The sequence below is a fragment of the Gossypium hirsutum genome, chromosome A02 (genome assembly GCF_007990345.1).
Source record: "Gossypium hirsutum isolate 1008001.06 chromosome A02, Gossypium_hirsutum_v2.1, whole genome shotgun sequence".
Taxonomy (NCBI): domain Eukaryota; kingdom Viridiplantae; phylum Streptophyta; class Magnoliopsida; order Malvales; family Malvaceae; genus Gossypium; species Gossypium hirsutum.
Genome location: NC_053425.1, coordinates 89,803,783 through 89,822,398, shown reverse-complemented (window position 1 = coordinate 89,822,398; position 18,616 = coordinate 89,803,783). Strand labels below are relative to the sequence as shown.

Genomic DNA, 18,616 nt, shown 5'->3' with positions numbered 1-18,616 from the left:
AATTGATTTTTTCATACCACAAATAACTTTGAGATCTGTTAAGAACTTTTGAAGTCATATTACTTCTTTTATTGCCTCCATGGTTTTGCTTATTGGAACTTTAGTAATGTGGTAAATCAAAATGAAAATTGGTTCAATTCGTCGAATTAAAAGTTTTTGCGCAATTTACTTCTGATCTTGATAAAACCATTCAAAATCAATTGACGGTCCACAATTATGTGAATTGCTTAAACAATCTCAATCATGGAAAAACAAATAAATATATATTGAAACGAATAGTTATATTGATTTATTAGAAATTTGACAAGTACCAAAATTGAGCAATGTGCAATCCCAACTTCAACTTCACCTACTTTATATTATCATTCTTCAAATATTAGCAATACTAAGATATAATTCATGCAAACATAGAGACATTTATTAGAATAAGCCTTATACTCAACACTAGCATTTTTACCATGCAATAACATGAGATTTAGAACCTAGGCATAGATTTGAATTTAACAACTCACACTATCACAGATCCATGGCATGTATAATTAGACTTTTACACATGCTAGGTTAGTCCAAGAATCGACTAAACCATAGCTCTGATACCACCAAATGTAACACTCCTTACCCGTACCCGAGACCGGGATAGGGTACAAGGCATTACTGGACAAACATACAAACATCCAACTAAAATACGGGCTATAAAATTTCATTTATTCTAAAATTTTCGAACACATGCATAGACTCATATTTAAAGACATATAATGTGGCATAAATGAGCACTTACACATCCATAATCATGCAATAACATGTCATTCACTTTAAACATATTTGCTTACCATCCTGTATATAATATACATTCTTACACTAACTAGAACTAGACATGCTAAATCTTATTCTCATTTTATACCATCATAATGTAGTTACCAATTTGTCCATTAAACATCCATATTCTAGGCAACATACTCATTTCCATTTAATTCATGATTCACTGGTCTGCATTTAACTTACCTGATGTATTACCAATCATGCATAACAAACAAAGCTAACTATATCATCACATCAAAACATAGGACATAGCATGATTAATTAAACTTACAAACCATAATGGATAAGGACCACATCTCATGATCATATACAATGACTCAATGCAGACCGATACGTATGGTCAAAGTCATAATAATAATACATATCACAAACCAACTTCTTATACATGCCACTCACTTGATATTTCTAATATTTGAATTAATTCTCCCAAAAATGATAGCTTGATAGTGTGATTTTGCCTCCGACGATCTCTAACCCCGACCCGACCTGCCAAAACTGAAGAAGTAGAGAGGAGGGGTAAGCTTTACGCTTAGTAAGTCCATATGAAGTTAATAAGCAATTATCTACATGTTTTTTTTAGGTAAAACATCATAATCATACAATTTACTCTTGTTCAGGTTAAGCTATTTTACGGAGTTACATTTACTAATTCATTTATATCTGGTGCTACGAGACTCCAAATTAAGTTTCGTTAATTTTCATTGAAACTAGACTCATATACCTTTCTCCCATAAAATTTCCAGAATTTTTGGTTTATCCAATTAGTACAGTTTATTCATTAAAGTTTCCCTTGTTTTGTTGCCAATAGCTCTGACCTCTCTTCACTAAAATTATTTTTCTCATAGTACAGAATTTGGATAATGCTCTCATCTATCTTTTAGAGAATAGATTCATTAAGGATTTTAATAATATAAATTACAACCAATAATTATTTTTATACAATTTTTAATGATTTTCTCAAATCGGAACAGGGGATCACGAAGTTATTCAGACTCTGTCTCACAACAATTTAAATATCTCATAATACAAATTTTGATTGCATATACCGTTTCTTCTTTGTGAAGCTAGGCTCATTGGGCTTTAACCTCATATTTTATTCAACCCCTAATTCAATTTCCACAATTTATGGTGAATTTCCAAATTTGCACCACTGCAGTAACCCAAAACTGCCAAGGCTAAATTTACTCATTCATTACTATTATTCACCAAATCCATACAATATCATTTTATTCATAATGGTAAGAACACATAATTATGCTTCATAAGCATAAATCCATAATCTCAATGTCATCAAGTATCAAGGACTTATTCCAAATCATGTCATTTTCATAATATTCACCAAATACTATATACATCATAGATCATCACATGTCAAGGCATCACACATAAGTTTAGTGTACATACCTGTACAACTTGTAACATAACTCAAAGACATACTCACCAATGGCTTATCTCATTAGGATCATCAACGAATACTTCGCCAAATTACCCGTTGAACACTCGGAATATAATCGGATACATGGAATGCATGCACATAAGTGCCATGCCCACAGCTAGACAAACTCAATAGCCTGCGGAATATATGTGTAGCCAAGCTACCATGTAAACCACCCATAAGTGAATTCGGACTCAACTCAACGAGCTTGGGTGTGCGCATCCATAAATGAACTCAGACTCAATTCAACGAGTTTAGATGCCTAGTTACATCTCACGAACTCGGACTCAACTCAACAAGTTCGGAACTCAAATATCCTAGTGACATGTCACTTGTATCCTAATCTATTCCCAAGGTTCAAACGAGATTTTTCCTCGATCACACATCTTTGTCGTCTTCCACGGAATGTTGGAACCGATACTTGGTAGCATTTCATATTTATCAAGTAGCTCACATAATTTGCATATTACTCAATAATAACCACGAAGCATAATATTTCATGATAATAATCATCATATCAAATAAATATCATTAAATTACTTAAAATGACAATTATGTTACCACATTTACACATGGACTTACATCTCATTTAATATCAAGGCAATAACATTAAATTACACATTGCATTATTAAAATTCATATGAACTTACCTCGTATGCGAAAATGGCCATTTTTACCATTTTGTCCACAACTTGATATTTTTTGATTTTAGCCTGAATTTTGATTTTTTCTTGATCTATCATTTCAAATATAGCCTAATTAGGACTCAAATTATTCAAATTAACCCAAAATCATATTTTGGAAAAATTACAATTTTGCCCCTAAACTTTGTCAAAATTACATTTTTGCCCCTAGGATCGTAAATTAAAATTCATCCTATTTCCTTATGTTTTATTACATGCTGATCATTTTTCCCTTCTATAGCAATATCAAATTCGCACTCTAACATGTACTTATGAACATTAGGTTTTTTTACCGATTATGTCGTTTTACTCGTTTTCACATAAAATCACTTAGTAAAAGTTGTTTAACACAATTTCAAGTTTCATATTCTACCATAAAACATCAAAATAAACACATTTCACCTATGGGTATTTTTCCAAATATAAACCCTAGGTTAAATTATTGCTAGAATAAGCTTAACCAAGTTACCGAGATTTCAAAAATGTAAAGAACTTTAAAAACGGGGCTAGGGAGCACTTAAAATCGAGCTTGGGAGTTTGAAAAAACCTTAACCATGGCTGCTGGTAGAAACAGTTGAATGAAAAAGATGATAGCTAATTTGGCTTATTTAAGTCATGATCATATGTAGTTGCTAAATATGATTGTGATATAATCAAAAGCGTGTTTTGGTCAAATTTATAATTTAAGACTAAAATATCAACTTCAACTATGTATTTATATATCTTCTCTAAGACATCTTTTAAAATTGTATTCGAGTAAATGATAAAGATATAATCATCACAAAGTAGTTAATGTAAACCTAAAATTAACCAACTCGAATTTACGACATATAAATAAATGCATAAAATTCATGGTAGCTTATAAATTACACAAGCCTTTACCTAAAGGCAGTCTTCCTATGGAAAATGGCACAAAGATTTTGAAAATTAAAGCACTTCAATAGTATTGGTAGTTAGATTTTCTCTATCACCTAACTTCTTTCTCATACAGATGATACCTTAAAAGAACCATGAATACTGAGGTATTGTTTCCAACACTTCAACTAAGCAGTACATTAATACTTAAAGCTTTTGGAAGATGGACTAGTTCCACCATCTTGGCTTATTTGCTTATTGTAGACAGTTACATTGGATGGTGTTAAAGGAGTAAGAGCAGGGGCGGAATTATGATTTCATTAATATCATAAATTATTTTTTGGTGATTTTATAATTTATGGAAATTAAAAGTAGCGTAATTTATTTATTTAATTTTAATTTTAGTCTAATTGTTAATGAATTTTCTTATTGTTATTATACGTTAGACAGTCCAAAAATAATAAAGAAAAAAAAATTCAAGTAGTTAAGCAAATGTACTCTCCTCTACTCTCCTCTTGCTTTGAGAGTTAATCCTTGCAATTAAAATAAGATTTGGTAAATAATAAAATAAAGAGGAATTGAAAAAGTAATAAACAATTGAATTACACTATTTAATTCACTCGAATTTGTTGTTCTTCATCTTTCTTGATTCTTTGTCCCGTTCATCTCCTTTTATTGTTGTTTAGAGGAGTGTTGGGGATAGTAAATTTTTTTTTCATTTTTTTATTTAAATTAGAAAAAAGTGAGTCAACAAATTAAAAAATAAAGTTTCGTTAATACACCTTATATAAGGGGATCACTAAAAACTTTCTTGTTAGTATAGTGCTAATAGCAAACTAAAAAATAATAGTCTCTCTTTTTATAATAAAACTTTTTCTAGAATCTAAAATTATATAATCTTCTGTACAAAGTTTTTAAACAGTTCATAGTATTTGCAAAAGATGTTGGCAGGGTCCAAGACACCTAATTTCGTGATGTTACGCCCCTAAGTAAAAAAGTTATGATTTTGAAGGTGTGTTTTTATTGTGTAACTAATTGTTAAGACAAGGTTTGGTGAAAAGAGATTGCAAGTGATTCACACAATAGTCTGACAGCTACTACAATTACAAAGAGTTAGAATAATATTCATAGGCCCCCTTGGTACTGGCAGAGAAGGTTTATAGGCTTCACCAAAAGAGTACCCTTTTGGGTCAGGGCAAAGGTAAAGTTATGGTAGGATGTGATTGGAGGTGGTTGTATTCAGTCCTAAGGAGAGCTTTTTGATGTAAAAAGATTTGACAAGAAATTGTTTTGGGTAGGTTTCACAGCAGCCACGTGGCTTCCAAGTTTCTTATAGTCCGCCTTTGATTTAGGTGAAGATTTTGTAACATTTATATTTAATAAGCCGTTTAGGTCTTGTGTTTGATATTGTTCCTATTACAATTGTTGATCAAATTTGATTACATAATTTTTTTACCATCTATTTCTAATCTTGTTTCTGGCTTACTGTAATTCACTCTTTATTTTATATATATAAAGGGATTTCACTATTTCATATTTTATTACAACAAAATCTCCAGTTACAATGAAAGAATTTGTATGTTACAAAAATTAAAATGGCATAAAATTAATAAATAAAAACTCGACCTTAAACAGTTCAAAGATGGAAATCATAAATTCTAACGTCTTTGGAAATTAAAGAGCTTAATGGACACAGTAAAGATGGAAGCAAATAGAACAGCCAAACCAAGAATTACAGCTACTACAACTCCCAGAAAATCATGTCTGAAACCGTATCGACTTCTCAAATATTGTTCCACTGACTGACCAACAAAGTCTCCATCTTCAAGGGGTGTTTTTATATCTCCAAATTGAGAAACAAACAATCCGTACAAGGTCCATGCTACTGGACAAGCCCAATAGTACCATTGCCACCATACAGGCATGCTCTGCAAAATCCAACAAGTTAAAAAACTTTTCAAGAAATCTATATGAACTTGAAAAATGGAAAATCACATGATGAAAGAAAAAAACTTACCGGTCGTGGGATGATGAACCCTGAAAAGAGGTTCCATATTCCGTAGAATGCAGCAGAAACAATTGACGCAATGTGGTAGTTTGGCGTAACAGCAACGGCCATCATGCCATAGAAGGTGAAGTACAATAAGGTAAAGTACATGAAGAAGAGATACCAGAAGAACTTTGCAGCGGTCCACTCGAATCCGATCATAGCATAGACTATTAGGCCATACGTAGCAGCTTGAATAAAAATGTAAGGCATCTCAATAATGACCTACAATTTACAAGAATGGAAGTTTGTTTAACTTTCTTAACCATTTTGAAACTTTTACAAGTTTTCCAAATCACTGAAACTTTACCTGCCAAATGGCATATGGCATGGCAGAATACATTCCAGCAGCTCTTTCTCGATAAAAGACCGTTCTTTCAACAGCAACAACAGGCTGCACAGATGAAGAATTTTGGACGCCAAGGAAAAGTACAGCAGCATACATTGAACCCATTGCATTGGTTAAATCTTGTCCCCTATTCCTGTAATATTCCACAATATGACAGTTAAAAGAAGTTAATTGAAACCAACTTTGAAGCTTCAGCTTTTGTGGTTTTGACTTCTAGCTTACATTTTTGAGCCCAGGTCCCAGAACATTGTCCCAAACATCAATGCTATTACAGTTGTAAAAAGAAATCTAACAGCGGTATATGGTGGGTTGCGCCAATATGACCAGTGTTGCTTCCATAAGCAAGCTACACACTGAGTCAAGAATGACTGAGAGTATTGAGTTGGAAAATGGAGTTCCTTTGAACCAGGAGCAGGCTTGCTTAAGTCTTCAATAAGAACTTTGTTTCTCCTGAACAAATGGCATACATTAGTATCAAATTTGAGTTAGTTATCTCCGATGTCGATCTTGTGCTGAATTAAAGTAATTAACTGGACCACCATATAACTTTTTGTTGCAAGGTCAAGTCTGAGTATCTTATCATTACCTGTACAGATCTGAATTTTTGTAGATAACAGTAAAATCAACACCTAAAGCTAATTCTTGCGCTGTTGTGGTAACTTCTAACATCCAAGTCGCGGGATTATATCCATCTTTGATTTTGCTAACTCCTTGAATTCCCTGTAGAAAGATGAACACTATAGTGTTAAATAAATAACGTATATTAAATTTTTTAATTTGAGGTTCTTCATTTCATCATACCTCGAAGTACTTGATAAGATGCTTAGAATGGTGTCCTAATGGCCCGACATATATTTCTTGTCCTCCTCGCTTCATAAGGAATAGCTGCAATTACATGTTTTATTAATATATAAACTCGTATGAAGAACCAACAAAAGCACAGTAAATTCTTTTTTAATTGATTTTCAAGTTCCTTGCCTCATCAAATGCTTCAAATATGTCAATACTTGGCTGATGAATAGTACATACAACTGTTCTTCCGGTGTCCACCGTGTTCCTAACTGTTCTCATAACAATTGCCGCGGCTCTTGCATCAAGCCCTGAAGTTGGCTCGTCCATGAAAATGATCGAAGGGTTTGCCACAAGCTCAACTGCAATTGTAAGCCTCTTTCGCTGTTCAGTTGATAAACCATTTACACCAGGTAAACCAACTATTGCTTGCCTTAACGGATTCAATTCCACGAGTTCCATGACTTCCTCAATGAACATCTGGAAACAAAAGCATTAACTTAAGCCATACCAAAATGATCATTAAGAAAAATGGGTTATTTTGTTGGACTCTATCAGTAGGCAATGAAGGGGTGTCAAAACTAAGAACTTCTCAACTTTTATAAGTCCTTGGAGTTCATGATCGAATTGTGCCTACTGGATTATCTTAGTAGAAACCTCTAGACATATATCAAAAAATATTTAGAGACAAGAAATAGCTTAAAGATGAATGCCAACCTTTCTAGTTTCAGCTTTAACTTCAGCAGGTAGTCGAAGCCAAGCAGAATAGAGCAAAGACTCGTACACTGTGACATGAGGAGAGTGAATATCATTTTGTTCACAGTATCCAGATACTCGAGCAAATGTTTCTTGTTTCTTCGGGAAACCTGAAATAGTGATGTTCCCATCTATATAACCACCGGTTTTTCTACCAGCAAGCACATCCATAAGAGTGGTTTTGCCCGCACCACTAACACCCATTAGAGCTGTAAGAACGCCTGGTCTGAAAGGACCACTAACACCCTTCAGTAGCACCAACCTATCTTCAGTAATACCTTGTTCTTTCATTTCCTGAAATTTTTAAATGAATCGAACAAACTTTTATATCTGTAGAGCACATTAACAACAAACAGAATATAATCCAACCATTGAACATATATGGAATTTATACACGGAACCTTATGTTACCTGCGGCATATCAACAGAATAAACAACGTTATCAAATGTGATGGAATGTGGCTCAAATGGAAGAACCATGCCCTTTTTCTTGATGGAAATGGTCCCGATAGTTGCCTCAGTCACAGACGAGGACTTCGATGAGATGCTTCTTTGAACCTCCTCTCGAATCGCTGCATATCAATTGGATCAGTATTCTACTTAATGCCCTGTAAACAAAAACACGGATACAAATATAAGTGAGTTCTAATACCTGAGCTAGTTACATTATTTGAGCTACTTTCATTGTTTGTTAACTGTATGCTTCCACCAACTCCAACTCCATCGGTTTGTTCATGGCTTTCCGTTTGTTCTGAAATTACAGCCCTTGAACTCCCAAATGCTGCATGATTATTTGATAAAATGTAAAAGATTAGCTCTCCATTATGAAGAGGAATAAGTTTTAAATAGACAAAGCTATACTCACGATTTAGATAGGTGAGAGCCACAGTGAAAAAAAAGTTGAACAATATTATGAAACCAATCAATCCTCCTACACCTATCCAATACCATTTTGGTTCTTGAAAGAAATCCCTGGACTTCAAAACATCGATTCCTGCTGCTTCGGTTGAACCCGGAAGAGACTTCGATATGAAATAACATATAATCAGATGATTGTTCAAGGATAAAAGCAAAACCATAAACATTGCAAATTCCAAGCCTTACATGACTCCACTGGTTCCCACGGAATTCATTAACCATCAATGCGGTTTGTCCATACATCATAGGAGAAATCCAGTAACCCCATATCCACCAGCTCTTTATGTCATCTGTGACATTAACAAAAGAAAATGGATTAGAAAAAGAAAAGTTTAATTTTCAATAAAAGTTTGAAGTCTGATGACGTGTCTAAGACTTATCATGCCTCGTGATAGGACAAAGCCACTCAATGCAAAAAGTACGAGCAAAGCAAATGAGCCAAAAGTGTTAGCAACAATCATGTTTCTAGCAGTTGCTGCAATGAAGCGAAACAACCCCGAAGACATCTGGTTAGCGAGAACGAGTGCGAAGTATTGCCTAAAAAACCTGCACCAGACAAGTTGCTTACACATCAATTTGGATCATGAGCTAATAAGAAACTATATACATATGTACACTGCTACTTAAGGTTCCATCTAAAATTTTATTTCCATTTCATTTGTTTACCTTTGAACATTTGGATCAAATCCGATGACATAATAGGTGAGAAATACCCATAGGGCAACTTCTACAAATGTGATGGGAATCTTGAGTATCCATGATGGTAGAGCATATACCCATGCAGGAAAGAATAACAGGTCTCTTTGCTTGTAAAAGACAGGAAGCTTAGCAATGGTCATAGAAAGCTCAGACATTCCATTAAACATGACCATAATCAAGCCAAAAAAAATGGCCCCCATATAGATTCCTCCCTCAGCAATTGAATCTCGGTTCATCTCAGTTCTCAAAAAGAGAGTCATAGTAACTATTGCCATAAATGTAAGCTAGTAATGAAAGAAAAAAACAAAAAGGAAGTTAGTCATTTTCTTGTTATAAAAACCATTACAATTACAGTGCAAGAATCAACTTTCTTTAGCACTCACCTGAATAAACTTGAAGATGTAGACAAAAGAGTTTCTCTTCATTAGCAGAAACTCCCTTGAGACGCAAGCTTTCAGCAACTTCCACTTTCCAACACCATATTTTTTGGTTGTCAAAGCAGAGGGGTGGCTCTTTGTTTTCTCAAATGGAGTCCGAAGTTCATCTTCAAGTTGCAATCCAACATGGAAAGATTGAAATGCCTCAGCAAACTCATCGGTCGTGACAAACCTGTAAGGTTGATCTCTACGTGCCCAATACTGCATTTGATCTTTCCTTGATGTAACCTGTAATGAAGAAAGTTAGGTAATATGATATAAAAGGAACTATGTCCCAATAAAAAAACAAAAAGAAAAAGAAAAGAAAACCAATGTCAAGACTTACTTCTTGCAAGAAGTCTGCAATGCCTTTTCTTTCAGGACACCTGAAGCCCATAGATTCGAAGAAGCTCAGCACGTGTTCACGAGGACCCTGATATACTATCCGGCCATCGGAAATGAGAATAATGTCATCGAAAAGATCATAAGTCTCTGGTGCTGGTTGGAGAAGAGAAATGACTGCAGTTCCGTTAAGGATATGAACAGTTTGCTTGAGGGAGTTCACAATCTGGAAAGTTGTAGAGCTATCTAGACCAGTAGATATCTCATCCATAAATAGTGCCCTTGCCGGTCCAACCAGCATTTCACCTAATTTCATTGACAGAAATGGATTGCATGATAAAAAATTGAGGCTCCTTTGGTAATGGAACCAATGGTTTAATTGATTTTATCAGTTACCTGTGGTGACACGCTTCTTTTGTCCACCAGATATACCCCTTAACATTTCATCACCTACCATAGTGTCTGCACATATTTCCAATCCTAAAACCTGAAAATTTCATGCCAAAGGAGTTCAATAAGTATATATATATTTATCTTAGTGCTTGGATATATTTCAGATTTCTTTAACATTACCTTTAGAATGTAATCTGTAATAACATTTGCCTCTTGACCTTCTGTTGCTGCTGCCTGAAATTTTAAAAGTGAAGTGAATCAAGACCACTAGTTTAATTCTTTCTACAATTGAAACATAAAAATAATATTAATTGGTTCTTACCTTCATGAAGACATCAATATCAGGATCAGGTTTAATATTTGCTTGTTTCTCTCTTCTTGATAATTCTGCCAACATATCTGTAAACACCCAAAACAACAAACTTTCATGCTCTGTAGAATAAAGAAAATGTGAAATACCAAATAAGAATGGTCGAAAATCAAACAAAACTAACTGTAACGATCTCCAACGCCTTGACATCTCGCAGAAAAGGCCAAAGTTTCCCTCACTGTCATTTCTCCTATATGAAGATCATGTTGACTAATATAGGCAGCTGTTCTCTGGGGCACAAACTCATTCATCTCATGCCCATTGTAGGTCACTGTCCCAGAACACTTCAAGAGAATTTAACTTGATAATTATAAATAAAATTAAAGACAACATCCAACGCATTGAACCAAAGTGAACTTTTGTAGAGCACCTTAAGAGCAGTATCAAGCTTCCCAGCTAAAGCCAACAAGAGAGTGGTTTTCCCAGAACTTGGAGGACCCAAAAGCAATGTCATCCTGAAGAAAAAAAACTTGATTAATTTCATGGGACCCAAACTTTAAATTTATCAGTAAAAATCAAATCTTCATGTTACCTGCCGGGCTTAATGATTCCACTGACGTCTTTGAGGATTGTCAGCTTTTTCTTTCTACTAGAAAGAATGCCCATCTCAATCAAGCAGCTCTTTAATCACAATACAAATTGAATGTCAGGAAACAAACATTAAGGTGATTCCTGTGTGTTTCGGCTCCTCTAGGAAGCGTAGGGATTAGTATTTATCTTTATCTTAATTATTTTAATTTTTTTAGAATTACATTTAAATTTAAACTATAATTATTAAATATTTCGAAATGAAATGATCAAAGAAAAATGTAATTCCATCCCAGGTTGGAACGTACCTCAAATATATTAGTGACAAAATTGTTGAAAGCTGGACTGCAATGCAACATGGAGCCAAAAGCTTGCTACTGTCGAGACCAGCAGCTATCGAGCTCAGCTCATTTTGCTTGGTGCGCACGAATGGTTTTTGAACCGAATGAAGCAACCAACTTTGCTGCTTTGTTTTGATGTAATTTGGTTCAGTTCAACTTTAGTTTGTTTGTAATGCTAGTTAAACTTAAGTTAGTGACAAGATCTTTTGATGTAATGGCTGATTGGTCAGCTATGTTTGATTATTTTTGGCTAGTGATTAGGTTTGTATTAGTTGGGGCAGTTAAATACATTAGGTAACTGTCAATGTACAATGTAACTCTTTTATATATTTCAAGTTGAATGAAAAATGATGAATGTTCAGTCACAACATTGCTGAGTATTTTGATTTTTGACCAAAATTTTTGCTTTGCTTTGCCTCGATTCTTCTTGCTTCAGTCTTGCAAACACTGAGCTGCAACTTTGTTTTGATGTTTGCTGCTGCCATTGTTCCAACAAATGGTATCATGAGCCCGAGTCTTTGAGGGGCCTTTGTATGCAATCTGTTGTGTTCGAATCAAAACCAACAGCAAGTTCAAAATTTGGTAAGATTGAAGCATTTAAAATCAGTTTAGCAGAATGAGTTTCACTCCACCACCTCCACCAGTGTTCACTGGAGAAAACTATCACATTTGGATAGTTAAAATGAAGACTTATCTCCAGGCACATGATCTTTGGAGTGTGATCGAGAATGATGCTGAACCACCTCCATTGAGAGCCAATCCCACCATTGCACAGATGAGGCAACATACTGAGGAGCGAGCCAAGAAGCATAAGGCTATGGCCTGCTTGCAAAATGGAGTCTCTGATGTGATATTTACTCGCATCATGGCCTGTGACTCACCTAAGCAGGCTTGGGAGAAGCTGAAGGAGGAGTTCATGGGGACTGATAAGACAAGGCAACAGCAAGTAATCAACCTCAGGAGAGACTTTGAAAATTTGAAGATGAAGGAGTCTGAGACCATCAAGCAGTACTCAGACAGGATAATGGCCATTGTCAACAGCATTAGGCTCCTGGGAGTGGACTTCACAGAGAGCAGAGTTGTTGAAAAGGTTATTACAACTCTCCCTGAGAAATTTGAGTCTAAAATCTCTTCACTTGAGGACTCGAGGGACTTATCAGCCATTTCATTGTCTGAGCTGATAAATTCCCTATATGCACTTGAGCAAAGGAGGGCAAATAGGCAGGAGGAGAATCCTGAAGCTGCTTTCCAGGCTAAAGCCAGTGAAGGCTCGAGTGTGAGTGCAAAAGGCAAGAAGCCTTGGCACAATAGAAGGGTCAAGTCAAGAAGAGATGAAGCAAAAAGGGTGTTCCCACCATGTGTTCATTGCAAGAAGACAACACATTCAGAAAAGTATTGCTGGTTTAGGCCAGATATTCAGTGTAGAAAATGCAAACAGTTTGGCCATGTGGAGAAGGTGTGCAAGGGCAAACCAAGGGAGGCTACTCTGCAACAAGCTAGACCTGCTGAGGACATTCAAGCTCAGGAGGAGCAAGTGTTCACAGCAACTTGTTTTGTTGGCACAACCAAGGCCAGCAATGATTGGCTACTAGACAGTGGCTGCTCACACCATATGGCAGCAGATGAGAAGCTGTTCAAAAGCCTAGACAGAAGCTTCCACTCGAGGATTAGAATTGGAGATGGTAGGCTGATTGAGGCTAAAGGCAAGGGCAGTGTGTTGATTAGCACTGGTTCAGGTAACAAGCTGATCTCAGATGTGTTTTTTGTACTTGACTTAGATCAGAATTTGCTTAGTGTAGGCCAATTAGTTGAAAAGGGCTATACATTGGTTTTTAAGGATGGTTGTTGTATTGTTCAAGACATGAATGGTCTGGAGTTAGTCACAGTCTCTATGACTGATAGGTGCTTCATGCTGGATGTTAGCCAAATAGAAAGAAAGGCATATACCAGCCTTGTTGAAAGCACTGACTTGTGGCATAGGAGACTAGGCCATGCAAATTTTAGATCCATCGATCTGTTACATAGGCTGAATCTGGTTGATGACATTTCAAAAATTGAAGCTAGTGGGAATGTTTGTGAGGTTTGTCAGCTTGGTAAGCAGGCTAGACTGCCTTTTCCTGCTGACAGTGCTTGGAGAGCTCAAGACAAGCTCGAATTGGTGCACTCTGATGTTTGTGGCCCTATGAGAACACCTTCAATCAGTGAGAACAGGTACTTTGCCTTGTTTATAGATGATTTAACAAGGTTGTGCTGGGTCTACTTCTTGAAGCAAAAGTCAGAAGTGTTTGAAGCTTTCTGCAAATTCAAGGCTTATGCTGAAAATCAGTCAGGCTGCAAAATTAGAGCCTTGAGGACTGATAATGGATCTGAATATGTGTCTGAGAGATTTCAGAAGCTTTGTGACAGTGCTGGGATTCACCATCAGCTCACAACAGTCTATACTCCTCAACAGAATGGAGTCTGTGAGAGAAAGAATAGGACTGTACTGAACATGGCCAGGTGCCTCTTGTTTCAAGGCAAGCTTCCAAGTCAGTTTTGGGCTGAGGCAGTCAACACCTCAGTGTATCTGCTCAACAGGCTGCCAACTAGAGCAGTCAAGGATAAGACTCCTTTTGAGGCTTGGCATGGAGTCAAACATGTGGTAACACACTTAAAAGTGTTTGGCTGTGTATGTTATGCACTTATTCCAGTAGAGAAAAGGACCAAGCTTGAGAGCAGAGCAACTCCAGGAATTTTTGTTGGCTACAGCAGCAACAAGAAGGGCTATAGAGTGTATGATCCTACAACAAAGAAGGTTTTAGTCAGCAGGGATGTTAAGTTTGATGAGGAAAAGGTGTGGAATTGGAATAGTGTTGTGGCTGACTTGTCTGAATTGGACCAGTTAGACTTGGTTGCTGAACCTGCAGAAGAAGGACCAAGTAATGATGCTGTCGATGATATACCAGTGAGGGGCACCAGAACTTTGGTTGATGTTTATCAGAGGTGCAATGTTGCTGTGATTGAGCCCTCAGACTTTGAAGAGGCTGCTAAAAATAGAAGCTGGATGAAAGCTATGGAAGCTGAGTTGGAAATGATCAACAAAAATCAGACTTGGGAGTTGGTGAGCAGACCAGAACACAAGAGGGTCATAGGAGTTAAATGGGTATATCGGGCCAAGTACAATGCTGATGGCTCACTGAACAAGCACAAGGCCAGGCTTGTGGTGAAAGGCTACAGTTAGCAGTATGGTGTTGACTACCTAGAAACTTTTGCTCCAGTGGCAAGACTGGATACAATTAAGCTGCTGTTTGCTTTAGCAGCTCAGAAGCAGTGGAGAGTTCACCAATTGGATGTCAAATCAGCATTCCTAAATGGTTTTTTCAAGGAGGAGATCTTCATCGAGCAACCTGAAGGTTTTGAAGTTGTTGGACATGAAGACAAAGTGTATAAGTTGAGAAAGGCCCTCTATGGCCTGAAACAGGCACCAAGGGCCTGGTATGATAGAGTTGATGCCTACCTGACCAAACTTGGATTTGTAAAGAGCCTTAGTGAGCCTACTCTATATGTTAAAAGGTCAGAACATGAAACCTTGCTGATAGTCTCCTTGTATGTGGATGATTTGCTTGTGACAGGGAGCAAAATCGAGCTCATTGATCAGTTCAAGGTCCAAATGCAGCAAGTGTTTGAGATGACAGATTTGGGGATCATGACTTACTTCCTTGGCATGGAAGTGCACCAATCTGATCGAGGTATCTTCATCAGCCAACACTCATTTGCTTTGAAGATCCTAGACAAATTTTGCATGCATAACTGTAAAGCAGTCAGCACACCTGTGGCTCAAGGAGAAAAGCTGACTAGCAGTGGTGATCAGCAGAGGGTTGATGAGAGGCACTATCGAAGCCTAGTTGGTTGTCTGTTGTATCTAACAGCAACCAGGCCAGATATCATGTTTGGTGTCAGCCTGTTATCGAGATTTATGCATTGTTGCAATGAGGCACATTTGAAGGCAGCAAAGAGGATCCTTAGATACATCAAGGGCACTGCTAGTTTTGGTGTAATGTTTGAAAGTCAGAACCAACTGAAACTAGAAGGCTACTCTGACAGCGACTGGGCAGGATCTCTCGATGACATGAAGAGTACCTCTGGATACTTCTTCACACTTGGATCGGGCATGTTTTGCTGGAGTTCTAAGAAGCAACAAACTGTTGCTCAGTCCACAGCTGAAGCAGAGTACATTGCTGCAGCAGGAGCAGTTAATCAGGCCATTTGGCTAAGAAAGCTGCTTTATGACCTTAATGAAACTCAAGATGAAGCAACTGAAATCTGGGTGGACAATCAGTCTGCAGTTGCAATAGCCAAGAACCCTGTGTTCCATGGCAAGACTAAGCATTTTAAGATCAAATTGCATTTTGTTAGAGAGGCTGAACAAGCAAAGGAAGTCAGCCTTGTGCATTGCAGCTCAGGAGCACAATTGGCTGACATAATGACCAAGCCCTTAGGGGCTGCTCGATTTGAATCTTTGAGAAGTGCAATTGGAATGTGTTGCATACAGTCCAAGGAGGAGTGTTGAAAGCTGGACTGCAATGCAACATGGAGCCAAAAGCTTGCTACTGTCGAGACCAGCAGCTATCGAGCTCAGCTCATTTTGCTTGGTGCGCACGAATGGTTTTTGAACCGAATGAAGCAACCAACTTTGCTGCTTTGTTTTGATGTAATTTGGTTCAGTTCAACTTTAGTTTGTTTGTAATGCTAGTTAAACTTAAGTTAGTGACAAGACCTTTTGATGTAATGGCTGATTGGTCAGCTATGTTTGATTATTTTTGGCTAGTGATTAGGTTTGTATTAGTTGGGGCAGTTAAATACATTAGGTAACTGTCAATGTACAATGTAACTCTTTTATATATTTCAAGTTGAATGAAAAATGATGAATGTTCAGTCACAACATTGCTGAGTATTTTGATTTTTGACCAAAATTTTTGCTTTGCTTTGCCTCGATTCTTCTTGCTTCAGTCTTGCAAACACTGAGCTGCAACTTTGTTTTGATGTTTGCTGCTGCCATTGTTCCAACAAAAATTAATAACTGTAGGCAAAGCATCGCTTCCTACGTAAGCTTGAGCTTCAATATTTAGACGTTGGAATCTGACTTCAATTGTGGGAAGATCGATGCCAACCCTGAGGATTTCCAATGCAAAAACAGACATTATGTTTGGTTCAAAATTTTCACTGTTCGGGAACTATTGAATGAATCTTCAGCTACAACTTTTTCTTTTACAAATCATTTTTTTTCTGAAATAATCTTTTACAGTCTCTCTTATGACTCTATTTGTTACTCTATTCCATTCAATAGGCATAGTGTGAGTTTGTCTCCTGCAAACATTAAAAACACAAAAATTCCATACCTATCGATACGATTCTTGAGCTTGAATAAAAACTTGTCATTATCTTCCTCAGCAACTTTGATCAACCTCTCAAGCAAAGCCTTCCTTTCTTGCCATCCAATATCTAGAACATCGATTTCATTGGCATCACCTTGAGAGCTGGCCAATATACCTTTCCTTAGACGAGCAACAGTGGGTAGTTTCTCAAGTGCAGCCCACTTTAAAGCTTCTTCATCGTCTTCATCTCGAGAAGATCTCGAGAAAACTTGGACGCCATTGTTCCTCCATATGGAAGAAATACCAGAGCCTATACTTCTCTTTAAACTACTACTCGCTTCATAAATATTAACGCCCTCCATTACCCAAAACAATATCAATACTTGATCCTTCCCAATGAAAGAAGGAAAAGAAATGAGAATGAAGTTAAAAGGGAGAGCCTGTTGCAACAAAACTAATGTTTGGCATATATATAAGGAGTAAGGGCAATGGCAATGCATGGTTGCTGGCCGCCCTTCTTTCTCTTTCATATGTCAAACTTCAAAATTTTCCACCTTTGTTTTGCATGGATTGAGTTATGGAATATTATTTGTCTTTTACTTTTCCTCTTTTACTGTTAATCTCAACATATTTAAATCACCAACATCTTGAAACCATGCTTATATTCACCAAACATACTTTAACCGTTGATAGGGTGTCGAAAGTTAACGTGTTTAAAATTTAGCAATGGATTTCCAAATTGATTTATAACCATATTTTAAGAATATCCTAATCCATTGATTTATAACCATAAACGAAGCAAATGCACAAAATGGATGATCTTGTAATATGCTTAGATGACATAATTGCTGAGCTATGGATACTTTAATGGAAAGAAGAAAAAATCTATTGAGTGTTTTTAACGTATTTAAGTACCAGCTACTATTAATTTTTTTCAATAATTTATTTTAAGGTAAATTTCACTTTACCTAAATGATAACATTTTTGTTGTGCTTTTGCATAATAACATAAACCAATAAATAATATTATGGATTAAAATTAGAAGCAAGTAAAATAAACATTACTAATAAATTCTATTAATTCTAACTTTAAAATAATAGAAATTTGAATCTAAAGAGTTGAAATAAACATTACAAAATATTTAATATTAGCAAAAAATAAAAAAGATAAGAAATAACAAATTATTAAAAAGATCACCAATGATGTCATTCTAGGACTAAAGTAATAATAATAATAATAATAATAACACACCTTGAAGAACAAGGAATGAGAGTAGTAAGAAAGACTGGGAATTGACTTCTTTTTTTCATTACATACAATTTAATAAGAGGAAGGTTCAAAGGGACTTCCTTTCATTGACACGTGGGGCATCATATTATGCTGCTTTTCTTTACATTCATTAAAATTCAAATTTAATCTTAAATTTGTCTTTATAGTTTATATTATTAACTTTTTAAATTGATAGAAATTTGTGAATGGAGTCTGAAGAGCGAGAGAAAATTGGAGAAGGGAGAAGAGATAG

At 36.2% G+C, this 18,616-nt stretch overlaps 1 protein-coding gene across 2 annotated transcripts; it reads right to left on the bottom strand.

The window, feature by feature from the left end:
* Positions 1–5,279: 5,279 nt before the first annotated feature.
* Positions 5,280–17,520, bottom strand: LOC107952407 (pleiotropic drug resistance protein 1). 2 transcript variants are annotated; one of them, XM_041086583.1, is made up of 24 exons: positions 17,119–17,520; positions 16,753–16,891; positions 11,404–11,477; positions 11,242–11,326; positions 10,996–11,155; positions 10,824–10,900; positions 10,682–10,735; positions 10,505–10,595; positions 10,113–10,414; positions 9,734–10,015; positions 9,318–9,634; positions 9,037–9,197; positions 8,838–8,941; positions 8,599–8,755; positions 8,386–8,514; positions 8,145–8,305; positions 7,695–8,027; positions 7,167–7,457; positions 6,990–7,073; positions 6,775–6,908; positions 6,411–6,638; positions 6,150–6,321; positions 5,810–6,064; positions 5,280–5,720 (listed from the first exon to the last, which is right to left on the bottom strand). In XM_041086583.1, exons 1-24 carry the CDS (start codon positions 17,454–17,456, stop codon positions 5,451–5,453), a joined length of 4,398 nt encoding a protein of 1,465 aa, XP_040942517.1. In that variant the 5' UTR covers positions 17,457–17,520; the 3' UTR covers positions 5,280–5,450. The 2 variants fall into 2 exon arrangements, with proteins under 2 accessions (XP_040942517.1, XP_040942512.1); XM_041086578.1 differs by lacking the exons at positions 16,753–16,891; positions 17,119–17,520 and having other exon boundaries at positions 11,404–11,536.
* Positions 17,521–18,616: the final 1,096 nt, after the last annotated feature.

Coding starts and splice junctions, on each gene's coding strand:
- LOC107952407 (XM_041086583.1), bottom strand. CDS start 17,456: ATGGAGGGCGTTAATATTTATGAAGCGAGTAGTAGTTTAAAGAGAAGT. Junction 11,156..11,241: donor AGCTTGATACTGCTCTTAAG/GTGCTCTACAAA, acceptor ATTCTCTTGAAG/TGTTCTGGGACAGTGACCTA. Junction 9,635..9,733: donor ACATCTTCAAGTTTATTCAG/GTGAGTGCTAAA, acceptor TTTCATTACTAG/CTTACATTTATGGCAATAGT.